Source organism: Streptopelia decaocto (assembly GCF_964273445.1).
Source record: "Streptopelia decaocto genome assembly, chromosome: 5".
Classification (NCBI taxonomy): domain Eukaryota; kingdom Metazoa; phylum Chordata; class Aves; order Columbiformes; family Columbidae; genus Streptopelia; species Streptopelia decaocto.
In genome coordinates, this window is record NC_138659.1 from 50,818,430 (window position 1) to 50,836,778 (window position 18,349).

The 18,349-nt window shown below is 40.7% G+C and overlaps 1 protein-coding gene across 32 annotated transcripts in view; it reads left to right on the top strand.

Annotated features, from left to right (window-relative positions):
- Positions 1-18,349, top strand: part of SORBS1 (sorbin and SH3 domain containing 1) — a 172,802-nt gene that overhangs the window by 127,471 nt on the left and 26,982 nt on the right. For 23 of the 32 annotated variants that reach the window (XM_082052552.1, XM_082052531.1, XM_082052553.1 and 20 more), the window contains 9 exons: positions 1,010-1,084; positions 1,420-1,482; positions 5,508-5,555; positions 5,670-5,799; positions 7,724-7,838; positions 11,233-11,316; positions 14,591-14,656; positions 15,220-15,321; positions 16,651-16,700. In XM_082052552.1, coding sequence (XP_081908678.1) covers positions 1,010-1,084; positions 1,420-1,482; positions 5,508-5,555; positions 5,670-5,799; positions 7,724-7,838; positions 11,233-11,316; positions 14,591-14,656; positions 15,220-15,321; positions 16,651-16,700 — 733 coding nt within the window. The remainder of the gene's footprint in view (positions 1-1,009; positions 1,085-1,419; positions 1,483-5,507; positions 5,556-5,669; positions 5,800-7,723; positions 7,839-11,232; positions 11,317-14,590; positions 14,657-15,219; positions 15,322-16,650; positions 16,701-18,349) is intronic. The other 9 variants (XM_082052528.1, XM_082052543.1, XM_082052548.1 and 6 more) reach the window with 4 other exon arrangements.

Sequence of the window (18,349 nt, forward strand, 5' to 3'; positions counted from 1 at the left end):
CCACAGAATTCAACCGATGTATTTAAAATCTCTGAAGTCAAAGGTGAGAGAACAGTGACTCCAAAGAAGGGTCTGAGTTGTTCTGAAAGGTGAACTGCAGTGCCCTCATGAGATCAAGAGTACTATTTGACATCAGAAAGTTGCTAGTAATTCTATACTTAAAGAAAACAGAACCCTGAACTCCAGTTATAGCAGATAGCCCTGTTCCCACATACTTTCAAAGGGTAGCAGGTTGTCATTGAAACTGCTCTGTGTATAAGAGAAAACCTTTTACACTGTAAAGCATTAGTATCTGCATAATAAAGCTTGATTTGAGGCTCACTGAAACCAATGGAAAGGTTTCCATTGATGTCTGGTGAGTTCAGAATCTAAACTCTGCTTTTCCCAAACCTTGGATTTTCTTCTTTCAAAACCTAAAATTGTGGTGAGCTATTGCAAACTTTGTAGTGGTGCAGTCTCAGGGAATTCCCTGCTTCGGGGCACTTCTGTGCCTGGCTGCTGCTATGTTCACGTTTGCTCTTCTGTGTGAGAAATGGCTACAGCAGCATTTGCAAACTGAACCCTCTGAACAGCCTGATGTGCAGGCAAATGCAATTCAGAACTGCGCTTATATAATAAAACACCGAGCATGCAAAACTGGAGCTGTATTTGCCGCTGCAGGTGCTGTCGTGATGAGCTTTATGCATATATAGGCGCTGTGTGGTGTTGGATGGAAAGAGAAAGAGTTGAAGTTTCCTAATCCCAGTGCTCCTAACAGAGGCTCCTCTGCTCAGCCAGAGCCTGTGTTCTGAAGGAGAAGAAGGAGTTCAGTCTCCTCAGCTTCCTGGATCTCTGCCACGGCCTCGATAGGCAAAGCAGCAATGACTAAAGAGGCATCTATGTTGTGTCGTGCTGGAACGTCAGCACAAGAGGGACTGTTCTGCAGCTCTTATGGATTCTTGTCTTTCCATTCTTCCCCTTTAAATCTGTCCTCTCTGTTCTTTTTTGCAAATCATGTTCCTCTCCTTAGACACTCCTGAAGAAAACCCTTATTGCCCTACCTACATATTTCCTGAACTTCCCGAAATCCAGCGAAAAACTGAAGGTACCAGAAGTTTAGTCAGAGTATCTGTTGTCTTGTGCTTTGAGTTAACTCTACTGTAGCACCCTAATAGTAACTAGATTCAGGTTCTAGATATCCATTGCCCGTGTGTTACACTGGCTGGAAATTTAGTTATACCCAGTGTACATTCTTGAGTGATGCATAAAATAACTAAATCCTTGCTAATCCATTAATCTTTTTTTAAAGTATGATGCCATTTACTCTAGTATTATTAAAGTAGGCAATAAAACCATGCGGTGATAGGAAATTGGGGGATGAAGCAGAACCTCCATTTTACTGTGGATAGTCTCAAAATCCACTGCTTTTCTCTGCTGCAGAAGACAATCCTTATTCTCCTACATACCAGTTTCCTGCGTCTACTCCTAGTCCTATCTCTGAAGGTAATAATAAAGGACCATATCTATTTTTCTGCACAATTGCTGCCTTATCCATTTATTTTCTTCCTGGGGTGTTTTCTAGTTGCTGAGCATTATGCTGCCTCATAATGATTTGCTGCACTCTAAGCGTTGCCTTGACTGTATGATGCCTTTTTTGGCTTTGCAGTGCTCTTCTGGCTTTGTAACTAGTATTCAACTAATGCTACAGACTTGGGGTTTGCTTGGTTTTATGTGCTTATCGGTTGTACTTAGCAGTGTGTGTGCAGTGATTATTTAACATGCCTAGAATGCTGACTTACATGTAAAGATGTGGTTTAAATAAGATTTCTCCCACCCCCCCTTTCAGCTCAATACACTTCATTAATTATTTACTTTTGGTTTTGAATATTAACACAGTATGAGGGCCAGACACAAAATGCCACTGAAGTTTATTGGTAAAAAGGTTGCTTGCTTCAGTGGGTTTTGGATCAGTCCCTCAATGTAGTCTTTTAAAGTAAATGTAACTTGGTAATGTACGTTCAGGGCTGGCCTTAGGTGCGCTTGGCATATCTAGGCAAGGACAGAGTTTGACAGTCTCATCAGCATATTTTGCAACCTGAAATAACGCTGTCTTTACCTTATCCTCTTCGTGTGGTCAGCAGATTCCTTTAAACTATGTGTACAAACCAGGATGCTTTGCAGTCATGTTTCAGAGATGGTGAAATATTATCTATTGCAGTGATAATCCTGTAACTGTGTGCATATGCATGAAAACACTTATCTATGAGAAACACTGGAATCCGCTGCACACATTGGATCATTGGATATACAGACATCTCCTGATTGGCAAATTGTTGATGGTGGCAGCCTTGTTGGCTCGGTGCTTTGGTATCGCTTTTGATCCTGCAGTTTAGGAACTTGCCTACTTAGCCTATGCCTCAAGCCAGCCCTGATGAGACTAGTAATTTATATTCATATATAATTAATTCAATGTTTATATTAAACACCTGGTGGGTACTGTGTAAGAATACAGCACACAGTAAGGGTTCTAGCTGAGATGCTCAAAGATGACCAGGAAATGTAAGGTGCATTTCACTGTTAAAATGAGTGCAGACGAGCGTCATACAGGTATCTAAGATACTTGCTCATTTCTTGGTGAAACCTGTAGGTGAAGAGACCTGTCTTGCAAATCATAATGCAGTGTAAATTATTTTTTATTGACAGAATGGTATGTGGGTACGGACAGACAGCAACAGAGACCAAATAACTAGTTGATAAAGGAGTTTTACAGAGATTCACTTTTATTGTTTGTAATGAAGTTTGAAAATACGTTTTACTGTTCTCTGAACTGATGTAGTTTGCAAAACTAATGATGATAATATGTTAAGAATCTGATTGCCCATAAATGTCTCCTATGAGCTTACAAAAGTGCATATGAAAATAATTTCCTGGTTTAGGTAGTTGAAATTTTATTGGACCAAACATTTGTTCTTTATTCTCAATACATTGGGAAATGTTTCTGTAATATATTCTTGGATTCTTTCCTTGATAAGGAATCCAGACTGTGTGATGATGTAGATAGGTTGGAGTGCATGTTTCATGTTTGGAAAACATTTCAAAGTGATATACTCAACTGCAAAGTGTTTATGCAAAAATGGATTGAAGCCTCAATTTCATACAATCAGTATCAGAGTTTGGATATCCTAGAAACATCAAGATTTGGTCTCCCCTCCTCTAAACTACTTTTGGAGTCTAAGGGTATTGAAATGTAGAGATTTTGGCCAACCCTTTTAAAAAAAGAAAAATCTGCAGATTCTGTAGGAACTATAGGGGAAAGGTCTCTTCTTGCTAAAAGAATTGGATTTTAAAACTACAAGTTGTGATACTCTGCTCCATTAAAGAGGGTCCCACAGATAAAATGCAGCTCTGAGGACCGGGAGACATTGTTTTAATGCTCACCTCTGATTTACTCTTTAAGCTTTATCAAGTCATTCCAGATTTCTGTGTTTCAGTACTCCCTGCTGTAAAAGGGAAGAGATGTACACACTTTTCTTCATAAGATACTTGAAGAGACAGAACTTAACTGTTCTCCTTATTATTGTAGATATTAGAATATTAGCAATTGTAAAATAGCACTTATCTGCAGTGATTTTTTTTTTCCTGTATGGTTTTGCTGTCTGAATGATGAGCTATAATATTGACATTTCTCTTCAAGTAAGTAAATATTTTTTTTTCATTATTCACCAGCACTAAATAATACTATGAGAGCTGAATGGCTGTGAAGATAGTTTTAGACATTTGTTCATCTGTACTTGTAGGAACAGAGAGTTTTGAGATCTACCAAGTATCTTACTATCTGAATAAACCCATCTTTTATATAGGAATATCAATAAATTTTGTCAGCAATTCAGTGTAGTAACATTAAATAAATAAATATTTGTTTTCTGTCATTTAAGTTTAAAATATGGAAATCAGCTTGAAGATTGACCTTCTCTATTTTTTAAAACAAAGGTTATGATAAGCACAGTAGAGTCAATAACCATCTGTTTGGAACTTAAAGTTTCCAATACATTCACAGAGAGAATTCAACAGAGAGGCTAGAAGTTAAGGTTTCTTTGAGCCTTCCTGAAAGGCTTGATTAAGCCTAGAGTGCAATTTCAGGTCAGCTGTGCTAGCCAGATTGTTTTTTCCAGCAGATGAGATTGGCTGATTGATGTCCTCCTTGAGAGAAGAGCTGAAAATTGTTCCCATCTGTTGGTCGGCATCACTAAATTCACATAGCACTTTTTTAGTATGTTCTTATCTTATCTAGCTTATTCTAGCTTCATCCTGTCTTTTTCTCTCTGTCGCTTTCAGTGGTTTCTTCACAGAGGCATTAGTAATACCTTTGCTCGCAGTTCTCGTTGCGGTCACTGTATTGTACTTTCCTGTATTTTGTCTTGGAAGTCCTGCAGATGTCTCGTATAGACATCCCTGCAAGTTTGAGCCCTCAGCAGCAGCAAAAAGGTGGTGGGCCTGTGAGTCCAGTTTCCAGGTCTTATCCCAACTCCCCTTGCTACTACCTGTACTTCATCGAGGATTCATTCCAAAGCTGTAGAAGATGGTGGAAAGGTACTGCTAGGATTTTGATCAAGTCAGAGCCTCTCTGGCCGTCACCTGTGGAGTGGGAAGTGGTAATGCTGCCATCCTCCCGTCTTCTTTTGGGACACATCTGCCTTGTGTGCTACAGTACCATGATATCTGTCATCAAGGCATGATATGGTTCCATAGCCCAGGTCAGCAGTTGTGTCCTGGAAACTATATTGGTGTGTTGTTGTAGCGCAGCACTTCTGTTATTAAAGTTGTTCAGCTTGGAGGCCAGACCACGCCACTCAGTTACACTGATGTCATTGCTGGCTCGTGGAGAGCTGCTTGAATATCCCTCTTGCATTCTGTAGACATGTATTTCCTATTTAAAAGGTATACTCTTCAGAAAAAGTACAGAGTCTCTTGGTGCAAGTACATGTTTGTGTCATGCCAGGAATGTTATCTGCACTTAAAAGATAATCAGTCAGTGAGTCAGTGAACATACTTCAACTTGGTGTGCAAGCTAATACAAAGAAGATGTCCCAGCGATTATTACATGCAACTGGGACCAGGACTCCTCAGTTTTGTTACTGTGTCTAGCACCTAATGAGTTATTTTAGGCACGTACTATGGCATTTAGATCCTCAATTTATCTTTCAGCTTTTGATAAAGTGGATCTAATAACCCTTGCTGTAGAGGAGTTTTGTGATAAAAACTGATGGTTTTCTAAAGTGCTTTGAGACCCTGAATAAAGGTATTAGTGTAAGTAGTACATTAATATTTATATCTAAATCTAGGAATTATTTTTAAATGCAATTGAAACCTCATTGGGATTTTCTTTTTTTAAGTTTCTCTCCCTGTGGTAAGTATTGGGTATATCACTCAAACTGTAGCCAATGTATTAGTAGAAGAAATTAAAAGGGTCTCTGGTGCTGCTTCTTTGGGGCTTTTCAGCTCACTTGCAAAATGCTTTTGTCTTTCAGACGAAGATTCTGATTCATACTCTCCTCGTTACTCCTATTCTGAGGACAGTAAGTAATTCTCATTTCTTGGATAATCTGTCAAACAGAAAGGACACCTAAAGCGTCTATTTGTTTGCCTCCTATCCAGTTCACCAGTATTCCTGTATCTGGCTTGTCCTACAGGTAGAACCCAGCTTTCGGTTCCCCGCTCAAAAAGTGAGATGGACAACATTGATTCAGACAAGGTTGTTAAGAGGTCTGCCACTTTGCCACTGCCAAACCGTACTTCATCACGGAAATCAAGCCCCGAAAGGTGAGCTGAATTAAGATATGTTTGCATCAGTACTGGAAGGATCTCTGAAACCTGGGAATAGGAAGGGAACAAAGGTGGAAGCTTTAGGTCCACAACTGCAGTTAAACATTTTGGGGGAATCTAACTGTTCTACTCAGCAGCAGTGATCTCCTTCATTGTCGCAGCCCAGTCCCCAATTTTGTCTGTCCTTTTTCACCAGGCATCACACAGTCTGTGGCATAGTTTCCTGCCTGGGTGTCATGCCAATACAGTGCCTCCTACAGAGGCACAGTGGAAACTCTCATCTCAGTGTGATGCTGTAAAGGCACCTCAGAATATAAGTAGTAGCAGTAATTGTGGAGAAGCAAAATATGGATTTATGTTGAGCCTGGGTTAAAGTTTTGTTGCATTTTCCATCTCTGAGGAATCCCACCCATGTGAACTGAATTGGAAGTAGGTTCTGATTAGTGGTATCATTTCTGATATTTCAAGATGACTTCCCTCCTGTCTTTTTGCTTCACTTATTACCATGTATTTTAAACCTCTTCGTAATAAGAATGAATGTGTTTACCAAATGAAGGGAAAGCAGAATGAGCAATGGATATTTATGTCCTGCTGAATTCTCCTAGCTCTTGAACTGCTTCTCCCTCCCTCACCAATGTCCACATGCTCTTAATGTTTTTCGCTTGCTGCTTCAAATGAGCAATGTCATAATTTGAGATGGCTAACTCAATGAGCATCTCAGGCCAGCGGATCAGGAGACAAAGTTTGCTGATTGAAAGTGTCTTCCTTATGCAGGAATTGAAGGCATAGTATGTTGGCCCTCTGAGAAAACTCCTGCAAGTAAAAGCATTACAACAATTAGTACTTCCTATTATCTAGTGACAAAACAGTGTTTCACCAGGGAGAAGTTTCTCTGGGGTTGTAGTCTGAAGCAATCAAGTTTATTCTAGACAGCAAAGATCAACCTTGTTGAAAATTGTACACTGTTTGTGGGCCAGTCATTAAAAAAAAAATAGTCTCTCTTAAACCAGTGGAGAGTGTATGGGAATCTCTGTGAATTGTTCCTGTCCTAAACCAGGTCAGCAGGGTAAGTGGGAGGAAACCTGGCGCAGCAGTTTTGGTTAGATGTCTCACTTCTATGTGGTGAATGCTAGGTGAGATGAATCCACATACAACATTGCCCATCAAAGGGAACATATCAAGAGCAAGATCAGAATTAGTTTACCAGTTTAAATGGCCTGATTTCTGGGCTTTTTCAAGGGCATTGGTTATTCTGCATGAGGTATTTGAATATATTACTTTTGAGAGGAGCTGGACATTGTAGGATATCAACCCAGAGTGCTTTGTGACTACTATTGTCTGAACTGTGCCAGTGTGGACCCTGCACGAAATTATAGTGGTTTGGATAGTCAACGGACTGTTTTTAGCTATCTTTAGATATACCAGTCTGAAATAATTCATTCATGTCTCAAGAAAGGAGCCACTCTTGGACTCCAGAGGGCCCCCAGAGTCCAGAGCAGTAGTAGTGAGGTAATCAGTGATGTGGCTAAATGGAGGAAGTTTAGCAAAAGATATTTAATCTGAGTTCTGCTCAAAGTTTGGGCATGTTCACATTTATGAGCTTAGTTGAAACCCATCACTAAGCTATTTCCAATCAGGAAAGATAGGGAAACCTGCAGATTTACTGGAAGTACTTGGAAGAAACTCGCTCTGGTCCAATGATTTCAGCAGCTGCGCTGTATGAAACTCTGCCTGCTATAGACAAACAAATACATGCCTGGAGCCCTCTCTGAACTGTTCCTCTTGCAGCAGGCTCCTTTCCTAGATTAAAAAAAGCATCCTGATTAAACCAGTATTACCAGGGAACGGCGCCTGGGAAAAGGAAGTGTTTGTCTCCACGGAAACCACAGTGTTTTGGGTTAATTGATCTTCCTTTCCTCAGGACTGACTGGGAGCCTCCAGACAAGAAGGTGGACACCAGAAAATACCGTGCTGAGCCCAGGAGCATTTATGACTATCAGCCAGGAAAGTCCTCAGTTCTGAACAATGAAAAAATGGTAATGTTTGTTTTATCCTAGTTTGTGCCTTTATCCTTTGTAAAATATTCCTCAAGTGCTTGTCCAGTTCTATTCTGATAGGATTCTTTATGCTGGCATTGCAGTGCTCATGTGATGCATTTCCTGTATATTTTGTTTTGAAAACTGTTTTGCATAACTTCCTAACATTTTTGTTCTCTATAAAGCAAGATCCAGGAGGATTGAGAGGCTTTTTTCCTTTTGGATGTGTTGTTTTCTGTGTTAAGTATGGATCACTAACCCTAGTTTTTAATCCCTGTTTGACACTGTGACCTGTTCAGCAGCTGTTTTGCCAGCTGTACTTTTTCTAGGGCACAGCATTAGTTGATGCAGGAGGTTGAAGGCGTTATACAACAAAGCAGGTTGGTTCAGTTTCTGTGTTCCTCTGATGCTTTAAACCCTGAACAACTGATTTTTAGAGCGCCTGTAATGTGCCTTGGGGGATGCCTCTGAGGTGCACTAGGACATGGCCATCTCCCCGAGCTGCTGGCTTTCCCAGCTGGATCTCAGCTCTCCTGTGGCTGGGGCGGCAGAACTGAATGCAAGCTGGCTGCCCAGCTACACTGGTGTGTATCCTGGATTAATAAGTGAGATGTTACCAATTTCAGTTTGAATTAGTAAGTAATGCTGCGAATTGTGACAGCTAGGGGACATACAAAACTATCATTCTACAGGCTTGGCTGAGAACACTTGACAAGGGGCAGGACAGACAGGTGGTATGAACCTCATCAGCCAGTCCTGCATAAATCACCACAGCTCACTTAAGGTATCCTTCAATAGTACAAGTGTGACACTGTAAGTACTAGAAAATATTGAATAAGGTTACTAGTGAATAGCCAGTTCGGTACATAAAGATCTAATTGTTCTATATAGGCATTAATTTGAAGGATTCAGTTAGAAACACTAATCGTATGTGAGATTCCAAATGTAAACTGGACTTTGTGCCTTAACAGCTCAGGCATTGATCCATACATGAAACAGGTAAAGGAATGCTCCTGAAAAACCTGCCAAGGATTTTACACAAGACTGAACAGCAATTTAGATCAATAGAAATATAAGAATTGAGTCTGATCTGGGACCTGATGTTCCTCCTTAGTACAGGGGTGTCAGTCAGACTCATTTTCATTGGGGGCCACATCAGCCTCACAGTTGCCTTCAAAGGGCCAAATGCAATTTTAGGACTGTGTAAATCCTACTCCTACATCCTACAGTCTTAAAACTACATTCAGCCTTTTGAAGGCAACCACAAGGCTGATGTGGCCCCCGGTGGAAATGAGTTTGACACTCCTGACATAGTATTTTCGTGGGTTTTCTGTTTTCCTTCCAAGTACAATTAAGGTCCGTCAGTTTTTGAAGATCCTGCAACCAACCTGTTTTTACACCCGTGTCTGTTCATTGACTTCAACAAAGTTGCTCCTGATAGGGGCATGATCCTAGTGCCTATCAAATTGGGCAATGGATGACTCTCTTGATCCTACTGGGCATTGGCTCAGCCTACTAGAGAAGTGCCAGTGAGGGGTGGTTGGACCATGGTATAGCAACTCCATTCCTGCAGTCCATCCTGGAGGAAGATTTCTGCTGACTGAAGGGGCAATTTTGTCTCATGGTAAACAGCCAAAATTAAACCTTGTGTCTGCTTCATCTGGGTACTTAACCCTTTGTGAAAGGTCTGTCATCACCAGTGGCACTGTTTACGTGTTCAGACTTCATCAGGTACTTAATTGAGTTGAATCAGAGTCTAAAGCCACAAGCAGGACCATCATCAGTGTGAGAAAAATTGTACGGAGTTCATCAAAGACAAGAAGAATGTGATAGCTGTGTTACTTTCAATATAATTTTTTGAGCTTTAAGCCATAGATTACAGAAGAAAGAAGATCTTGAAACAACGGCTTCATTGTCTCCATCAGTCTCATTAAACACAACAGTAATACAGTGGTTAGTGACTAGATCTTTCAAGAAAGCTGGAGGAGATTTGTCAGTGTCTCTTGGTAATCCCACCCAGAGCTAAGACTATCAGAATCCAAATCCAAAACCATTTCAGAGCAATGAAGAGCCTCCTGTTGACATCAGGGGGCTTTTTTTTCTGATGTAAAGGCAGTTATGTAACAAGATGAGTACTTTTAGTTGGAGTACAGTAAAGTGAAAGATGGAGACATTACTTTTATTGTGCTTTTAAGAAATAGCCATATCTTCCTCCAGGCCATTGTAGATCAAACATGATGTAACCATTTATCTTTCAGATGGAAGCATTGCTCCTCTTTCAGCATCAATCCTGAGCTCTTGTCCTAGAGCTTGTTTGTGAAGCCTCATGCCTGTGGCAGTCTGGGACATCCAGTAAAGCCACACACTGTTGGGAACTGTCTCAGTAACCCCGTCTCAGGACGATTTGCATCAGGACAACTGGTGTTGGCCATCTGTGCATGGCTCACTGCTGCTTGTGATGGTGCTCTTGAGGTCACACTAGCATATCAGACATAATGCATTTACACTTTTGATGCACTGAGATCCATTATGTCTAAGGCTAGGTAGACTGAAATGCAAGAGTTAACTAGATGCCATTTGAGGAGTGGCATCTCATAAACCCCAGCAATGGACTTTATTCTCTTATCTCACCTGTAGCGTTGTTAAACAGTACAACTGTTTCAACTTTTGTTGTTTCGTTAAGACAGATGCTAAAAACAAAAGGAACGTTTATTTTCAACTGTACTGTCTTCTGTCCTGTCTGATTTCCCTTCATTGTAGCTTTGTCTGATTCTCCAATGTTTATTTGTGAAGACGCAAGTAATATCGTCTCTCTATCCATCCCTTCAGAGGTCTTCAAGGAATGCGCTCTCTCCAAGTTGTCTCCTTTGATCTAGAAAATCACCTTTCACTCTGTTTGCAGTGTATAGAACAGGGTTTCTCACATATTCATGTACTGTTAAAGATGCAGTATTTGATTCAGGTCTCACTGGATCTCGCTTTTTCAACCAAACGAAGATTAAAAAAAAATTTGAAAGTCCATGCAGCTTTGGACTCGTTGGAAGTGTCTGGCAGCAGGACTGAGGGACTGGTTGACTCCCAGCTCTTCCATTGAGTTTCTGCCTGACTGGGCAAGCTGCATGATCTCTCTCTGTGAGTCTCCTGATCTGTAAAATGCAATGCATTCGTATTCGTGTTGCGCACAATGATGCCATTAGGCTTAACTGATAGGTTTGCCAAGCAGTTCGTGGCCTTTTTGAGAAAGATGCTATAGAAATTCCAAATTATAAGGCCAAAAATCTACATTTTAGAATGGAAAGCATGTGATCTGCATCTCTAACAGTCCCTTTCCGTGTATTCTTTGCATAATGTTATCCTTCTCTTTCTTCCATTCCCCTACCACCAATTCCTTTAGACTCGGGATATAAGCCCAGAAGAGATAGATTTAAAGAATGAGCCTTGGTATAAATTCTTTTCGGAATTGGAGTTTGGGAAACCGGTAAGTTTGATAGTTGCGATGACCAATGAAGTCAACCTTCCCTTTTTTTTTTTCTTCCCCCCCCCCCCCTTTTTTTTTTTCTTTTTTTTTTTTTTTTTTTTTTTAGTGATTGTCACATCTCTTTGCCTGGTCCTAAACTTGGAACAGCTACCTTACTCATTTAAAAATGTGATTATTCATAACATCATCCTGGTACTGATGTAAAGTGGCTGTTCTGTGACCACTTGAAGTATTTTGAAGCCATTTACAAACATTCCACACCTTCCAGCCTTATGTATCAACAAGGCAATATTTTTCACACATCATAGTTCAAAATGCATTTTTGTTGTTAATGTTAGAAGTAATGCCCTGCTGTCATTATTGAAAGTCCTTATTCAGAGCCCTTATTCTCCCTCTGCCTGACAAGATCTAAAATGGCTGATAGGAAGCTTTAAGTCAAGGAGAATCATTCATTTATTCCTGGCTTTGGCTTATAAACTGTAGTTCGGTAACTTCCAGCTGGCCAGAAACAGATCATGACCCTGTTTCCTGCTCATTTCCATATGCGTGTAGCTGCCCATTGCCTGAATGGCCTGCATCAGCCTGTGTTAAATAGCTCTTGCCATTCCCTGAAACCAAAGGAGTCTGTTCAAATGGAGCTGCCTTGCCATGTGTGCAGAAGAAAAAAAAAAAAGCCTTGATTTCCCACTTGGGAAAAAGATGAAGCAAAGCTTGATTATTCAATAGGACAAAGGACATTTTGATGGAGGGAATGCATCAGTGGTCATGGCTACTGGAAAAAAATGTGACTTTAAAGCGTTTTGTGGCCTGGTTCTTACTGACTAAACCCTATTAACTTCATTATTAAATACTGTTTAATAAGTTATTCTTACTGTACCAGAAAATCAGTAACAGCCTGTCACATCTCTTCAAGTATAATGGTTGTTGCTACTTGAGGTCAGTTGTCAAATGGCCATGCTCACCATTTTTGAGTACTGCTGAGATTTCCCTGCATGTACAAAAAAACGCGCAAATACATTTCAAGATTCACTGTCAGTTTCAAAGGCAATTGCATGTGGACATCAGAGGGCAGGTTTTCTTTAAATCTAGTCTTTGTTCTCTCTTTTCACAGAAGGGGCAAAATTCTTCAGCATAGAATGTAGCTGCTTGAGGTTGGGTGCCCAGTCTGATCTCATCATAAAAATAGTGTAATTTTTGCTGAAAAACAGACACATACAGTGGCTGAGTAGTCTGTTCTGTCATAGAAAATGTATGTATTTTATAGCTGTGGGCCTTCTATCCTAAGCTAAAGAAGGAACTTCAACAGCATTGGAGATCAAACTCAGTAACATTTAGGCAGTAGAAATCAGGTAAATCCCACCTCACTGAGGCTTTCAAGTGATGTCAGCCTAAGGATTTAACCCCTCACAAGTTGTCATGGTTTAAAGTTTCCACAAAGTGAGAAGAAACCTGCTTCTCTTTGCTGCCGTGTAATTAGTAGCCATACGCTCTTGCAGTGAATGAAGGTATGTCAGCTCTAAGATTCTTTGAGTTAGTGTAAGTTAATGGAAAATGTGTCAGAGAAAGGAGAACATTTACGCCCTCAGGCCTTTCTAGAAGTGAGGGCATATCTGTTCCTCTGAAGCGTGTGTTTCTGCTTTTGGTCATGCAGCCTTGGCCTTACTTCAGAAGAGGGCATCTCAGGCTGCACCAGCAATCCAGCTCTCATTCAGCAGAGCATCTGTCCTGGTTCCTCAGCTTGCCCGGGGCACTGTTGTTGAGGGCTGCTTTCTTACAGCTTATCTTGAAATGATAGCCCATGTAACTTGCTCTAGCTCCAAAGCCGTGCAACTGTGCTCCCTGATCAACAATGCCAACCCATGACCGTGGTACTATGTACAGAGTGCTTTAGCATTACATCAGGCACTTGAACTGAGGATGTCATCTCAGACTTTTGTAGCTACCTGCTCTGGAACCGGACAAATTCAGCAAAGCTTCATCACCAGAGCCAAAAGAACATGGTTTGTGTAGCTTTGTTTACTCAGCTCACATGAGGACCTGATTTTTGTGACCAGCCTAGTGGCTAAGCCCCATGCCTAATCAGAGGATTTTAATTGACATTTACCAGTGCCTGGCATTTTTCAAAGATTCTCTGATTGTCTCAGCTTCTTTTTCCAATGCTGGAGATAATGTGTACTTCTACAGGATGACTTCCCCTGGCTTTCTGACTTTACTTGCAGCTATATGACATGGGCAGGAAAATCTTTCGTAAAAGGAAGCAGAGGTTTCTTGTGAACATGTGGGTGTTGCTCTCCAGAGACACCAGAATGACCAGAGCAGGGCTTTCCCCATTGAGGAAAGGCCGTGCACTTCCTTCAGTGACTCAGACAATCTAATTGCAGCAGTCAGTGCGGAGACGTAGGATGATGCTGAGCTTACCAACCAACAGGGGTTATTTCACAAAATAAGAACATAGCAGTGACAGGTACATATCTGGTGAAATGAGGATATTAGCATGACATTGTTTGGATAGGAGTGTCAGAACAATAGTCTTTCACTTGGAATAATCCTCCCTGATATTTACATGTGCATCCAAACAGGAAAATCCTATTTTGAAATTGGCACCTTCACCTATAGGATGAATTTTAAATAACTAGTTCCCAAACTTCCATGTGTCCCACTCTCTCCACCAAAAGCCCCACAAACAAACTCCCAAACCAGTGAAATAAAAAATAACAACTCTGCATTCTCATTGCCCCACAATGCCACCACTGGAAATTCAGCCATTTGTTCACATGGTATGTATTCATAGTCCGGTGGGGGTGGGAAAAATTCTCCCTTTTCTTTATCAAAAGCACTTTTTTTACCTTTTCCTTTTAAAAAGAAGAATGAGCAAAACAAATGCTTTTTATGACTGTGTGTTTTTCCCCCCATTTTGTTTTGGTTTTGTGTTAAGAATGCTTTAACCGCCAGCTGTGGGCTCCCTCTGAAGAGCCCAAAATCCCTTAGAGCACCTTGCAAAAATAAAAATTTCCTCAAACACTACTGAAAAGAGCCCCTCCCATACTGCATGTATGCTCTCTTTTGCCTCCCATGATCTCTTGATATTTGTGCTATAGCAGATTTATCCCTCTTTCTATCTCTCTTTCTCTGTTGTGATTGTTTTTTAATTTCTTTTCAGTGTTGATGCAAATCCCCTATTGTACTCCCCCTCTGTTCTAATTCAGTTTCCATATTCTCTGTGATGTCTTTCCTTATCTTCATTTCCTCATTTCCTTCCTCTGCTTTCCATCAGCCTCCAAAAAAGATTTGGGATTATACTCCTGGAGATTGCTCTATCCTTACTAGAGAGGATAGAAAGGTAATTGTCTCACATACGTTGTACTACAGCATCTAGCGCGTATGTATGTATGTGTGTCTGTGATTTTCTTTTTCCTTATTTTGTAGCAGTGCTTGGGTTTTGTGTGCTTATGAGTGATTTCTTTTTTTTAATGGGGCTTGAGCTCATCAGCCTAACAATTAAGTAGCTAGTAAATTGATTTAATAAACAATTCTTAAAGCATAATCAGCCGTAATTTAGAGTGGTTTTGCTATCTTGACTTGCAATGATAATTATACTAACAGCATATTGCCTATTGTTACAGTATCTTTTTTTTTTTTTACAGGTGGGTTTTATAACTTGGTTTGTAAAATAGATTCTAGCAGGCCTGTGCATCTCTTAATTTTGAATGTTAAATGCCTAAACTATTTCCTCTGTAATGATTCAAACATGATTAATTACTTGTGAATTTCTGTGTATTGTCCATACCATCTTTGTCTTTTTTCAATTACAAAGGCTCACTTTTTTTTTTTTAATTAACATTCCTTTGGTTTCCTCTAACCCTAAGCATTATTTTCCCATTCTTCTTCTCCTTCTTTAACCAGACTGATCTAGAAAAAGACCTCTACCTCTACCAGACTGAGTTAGAGGCAGATTTAGAAAAAATGGAGAAGCTTTATAAAGCGCCACATAAAAAGCCACAGAAGGTATTTCCTATTCTTTTCATGCTGCCAATCCCTGTTTCCAAACTCTCCGCTCTAATCTATTCACTGCTGGATGATTATTAAATGAGGTTGGGATAAATAATGGTTCTGACCGTTCTGACTGCATGGCTTGCTGTGTCGCTGTCAGAAATAATAGAAGGTGATGCTGAGAATCCGGCTTGAAATCCATTTCAGATACAGTGATTTCCTCTCTCCCGTTCCCTTTCAGCTGCTCCCCACCCCCGTCCCCCTTTCGGGTTTTGAATTCAGTGTCTGCAAAAAAACCCTCTCTATTTTTCACATGAATAGGCAGCAGCAATCAGCTTAAAATTCTTGGTTGGCGTCACGTCATCATCTCGTGCCTTTCAAGCGTGTTGCCATCTACCCTCCCTTCATACAAGCCCTGCTCTCTGCTAGGAGCTCACGCCTCCCCAAGATTTGGATATTCCCAAGAGATTTTGCACAATTTTCCTTACGCTGCACCTTGCCATGGCCTTTTAGGAAGGTCAGCTGCTGCTGCTGCTGCTGCTGCTGTTTCGAGGGTCTGCAGGACTCAAACCATGAAATGATAGATTAAATTGGTAACATGTCCTTTTTTTTCTATTTTTTTCTGGTGTGGATGATTTTTTTTGAAGCTGCAGCAGTTCACCAGGACTTGAAAAAGCTGCTTTTTCAAACCCAAGATGTGCTTTTTCTTACTACAAAGGAATCCTCATATAGATGAGGACACACCAAACAGACCATTTCTATTTTTTAAATAATGTGCCTAGGAAGTGTTAGATGGATTTAAAGCAAGCGGATAAGAACTGGCTTTTGCTATTGAACCTGTGCAACTGGCATTGCTTCTCTTAAATAAGGAAACTGAACTGAAACATTGCTTTTCTTGTTAGTGCTTTGATTTTTTTTTTTTTTCGCTGAGGAATGTATTGTGCGGTAGAAATGTAATATACCTTTAAAGCAAATGCTGGCAGTGACTGGTTGAGGGAAAAGCTTGGGGAAATTATTATAAGCATGTGTCTCCTGGTCATGGCCCAGCTGGTTATCTCTTCTTGCTTTTGGCTTTATTCACAATGACTCATTTGCAGACAAAAGAATAGACGCTGGGAAAAGGCATCGCTGTGCTAAAAAACCTGTCACTGCCCTGAAGGAACTCGGGAAAATTGTCGCTTTTCTGCAAAGACATTGACAGCTTAAATTGCGTTTAGACTTAAACCTCAATGTCTCCTAAAGGCTAATATTCAAGCAATAAATGGAAAATTACTTAGGTGAGCCTTTTTATTTCTCATCACATGTAAGTGTGTATCAATGACTCCTTTGTTTGGACTTTTGCAGAATACAGCAGGTGGTACGCCTCTGGAAGCTTCTACAGACCGTTCTTCCTAGTAAGTTTTCCAATTCCTTTTTGTGTTTCTTTTACAATTTGAGGGCATGTAGGACAGGATTTAGGACATTGGAAATGGGTTGGCTTTATTTTTTGGTGGTGGATATAGACAAATGCATGTACCATGAGAATGATACACATGCTTTAGATGAGTCCATGTACAATATCTAGCTTTTGATCTTGAAGTAATTTTGAAGTGATTACGTGAGTGATTGCATTGTCTAGATAAGAATTGCTGATTTGGTTGGGTAGTGACTTTAAAAAAAAAAGAAGAAAAACAAAAGCACAGACCTCTAACTCCACCTTGATGAAGTTCACAAATTGACTGTAATTTCATGCAAGTAACTTTATTGCGTGGAATAAACATAGTTTGTTTCTGTTACACATGTATGATAGATTGGCTTCTGTCAGATATTCTATTATGCGCACCAGATCAAACGGATGCTGCTGATGGAGGGCAGTGATTTTCCAGCTGCCAGGAAGGGAACAGTGATAGCAGCAATGATATTTCTCAAAGATCTAATGTGGCACTGCTTTTCTGGAGGAATACGTAATAGAAGTATACTCTGTCTAAATGAGTTGTACATGGAGCTGGTTTGTGTTAAAAGAGGAACACACAAAAAGTATCTAAAGCAAGATACTGAGCTCTGCTGAGTTAGTCAAGCCATAGGGCCAGCTCCTACTGTGAACTACTGCTCCTTGTAATTGGACTGAGTGCTTAACATTGTCGGTAGGCACAGTGATCCCCTCTGTGTGGATGGTTTGTTAGGAAACGCATGTTCTTCTCCAGATGCCAATTAGTATCACATGTGTTCACCTCCCCTCCGGTGCTGCCTTGGAGGTCTCCTGTCATTCTTTCAACTCAGCTCCCTTCTGTCTGTGATCGTTCTGCTGGGAAACTTGCACACTGACCCATTTTGTCAGCTGTTCCTATGAGCGTTCAGTTTTGTTTTGGTAGGGAGCGAGCTGTAAAATAAGTGGAAATCTCAGAGATTAGCATAAAAGAATAGCTTATATTTGCCAAAGACTGGTAAGGTTTCTGCCCAGGGCATTGCTGTCTGTGCCCTTTCTGACACTGCCCAAAGCATGCAGGAGTGCCAGTGTCTGAGCCGGTGGAGGGGAAGCTACCTGGGTAGGCTGGGAATGGAACAGAGCAGTGAGGCCCTGTGGAGTCACACATTCTCCCCTGCCCTTAGAGAAAAGATACCTGGAGTTTATTGTCTTTTTTGTAGTGTTGCTCTTTCCTCTTTTCACCTGATTCTGATCTTGCAGACTGCTTTGGCCCTAATACAGTACTGCCTGCTGGCCCTAAGAAGGGAGCAATTAGTAAAGAGATTGCCCATTTCCTCCTCCTCTGCCCCAGGTGTATTCCTAAAGAAGGATCATCTTAATCCTTTGGTTTTTAACAGCTAGGCTAGAATGCTTTTACCTCCCAGGGGAAGAACATCAGCGCAGTCACTATTCCTTGCAACAACTGGCAGGAAACTGACAGAGAGATGCACTGGGATAAGCCCCATACAAGACAGCAGCTCTGTAGCTATGGGTCTGTTTGAGCATTGCTTACATTGAAAATGTGACAGTATTCCCTTTTTCTTTCGTGGTGCTTTTCACAAGCTGTTACTCCAGAAAATAACTGGAGACCGCAAATGA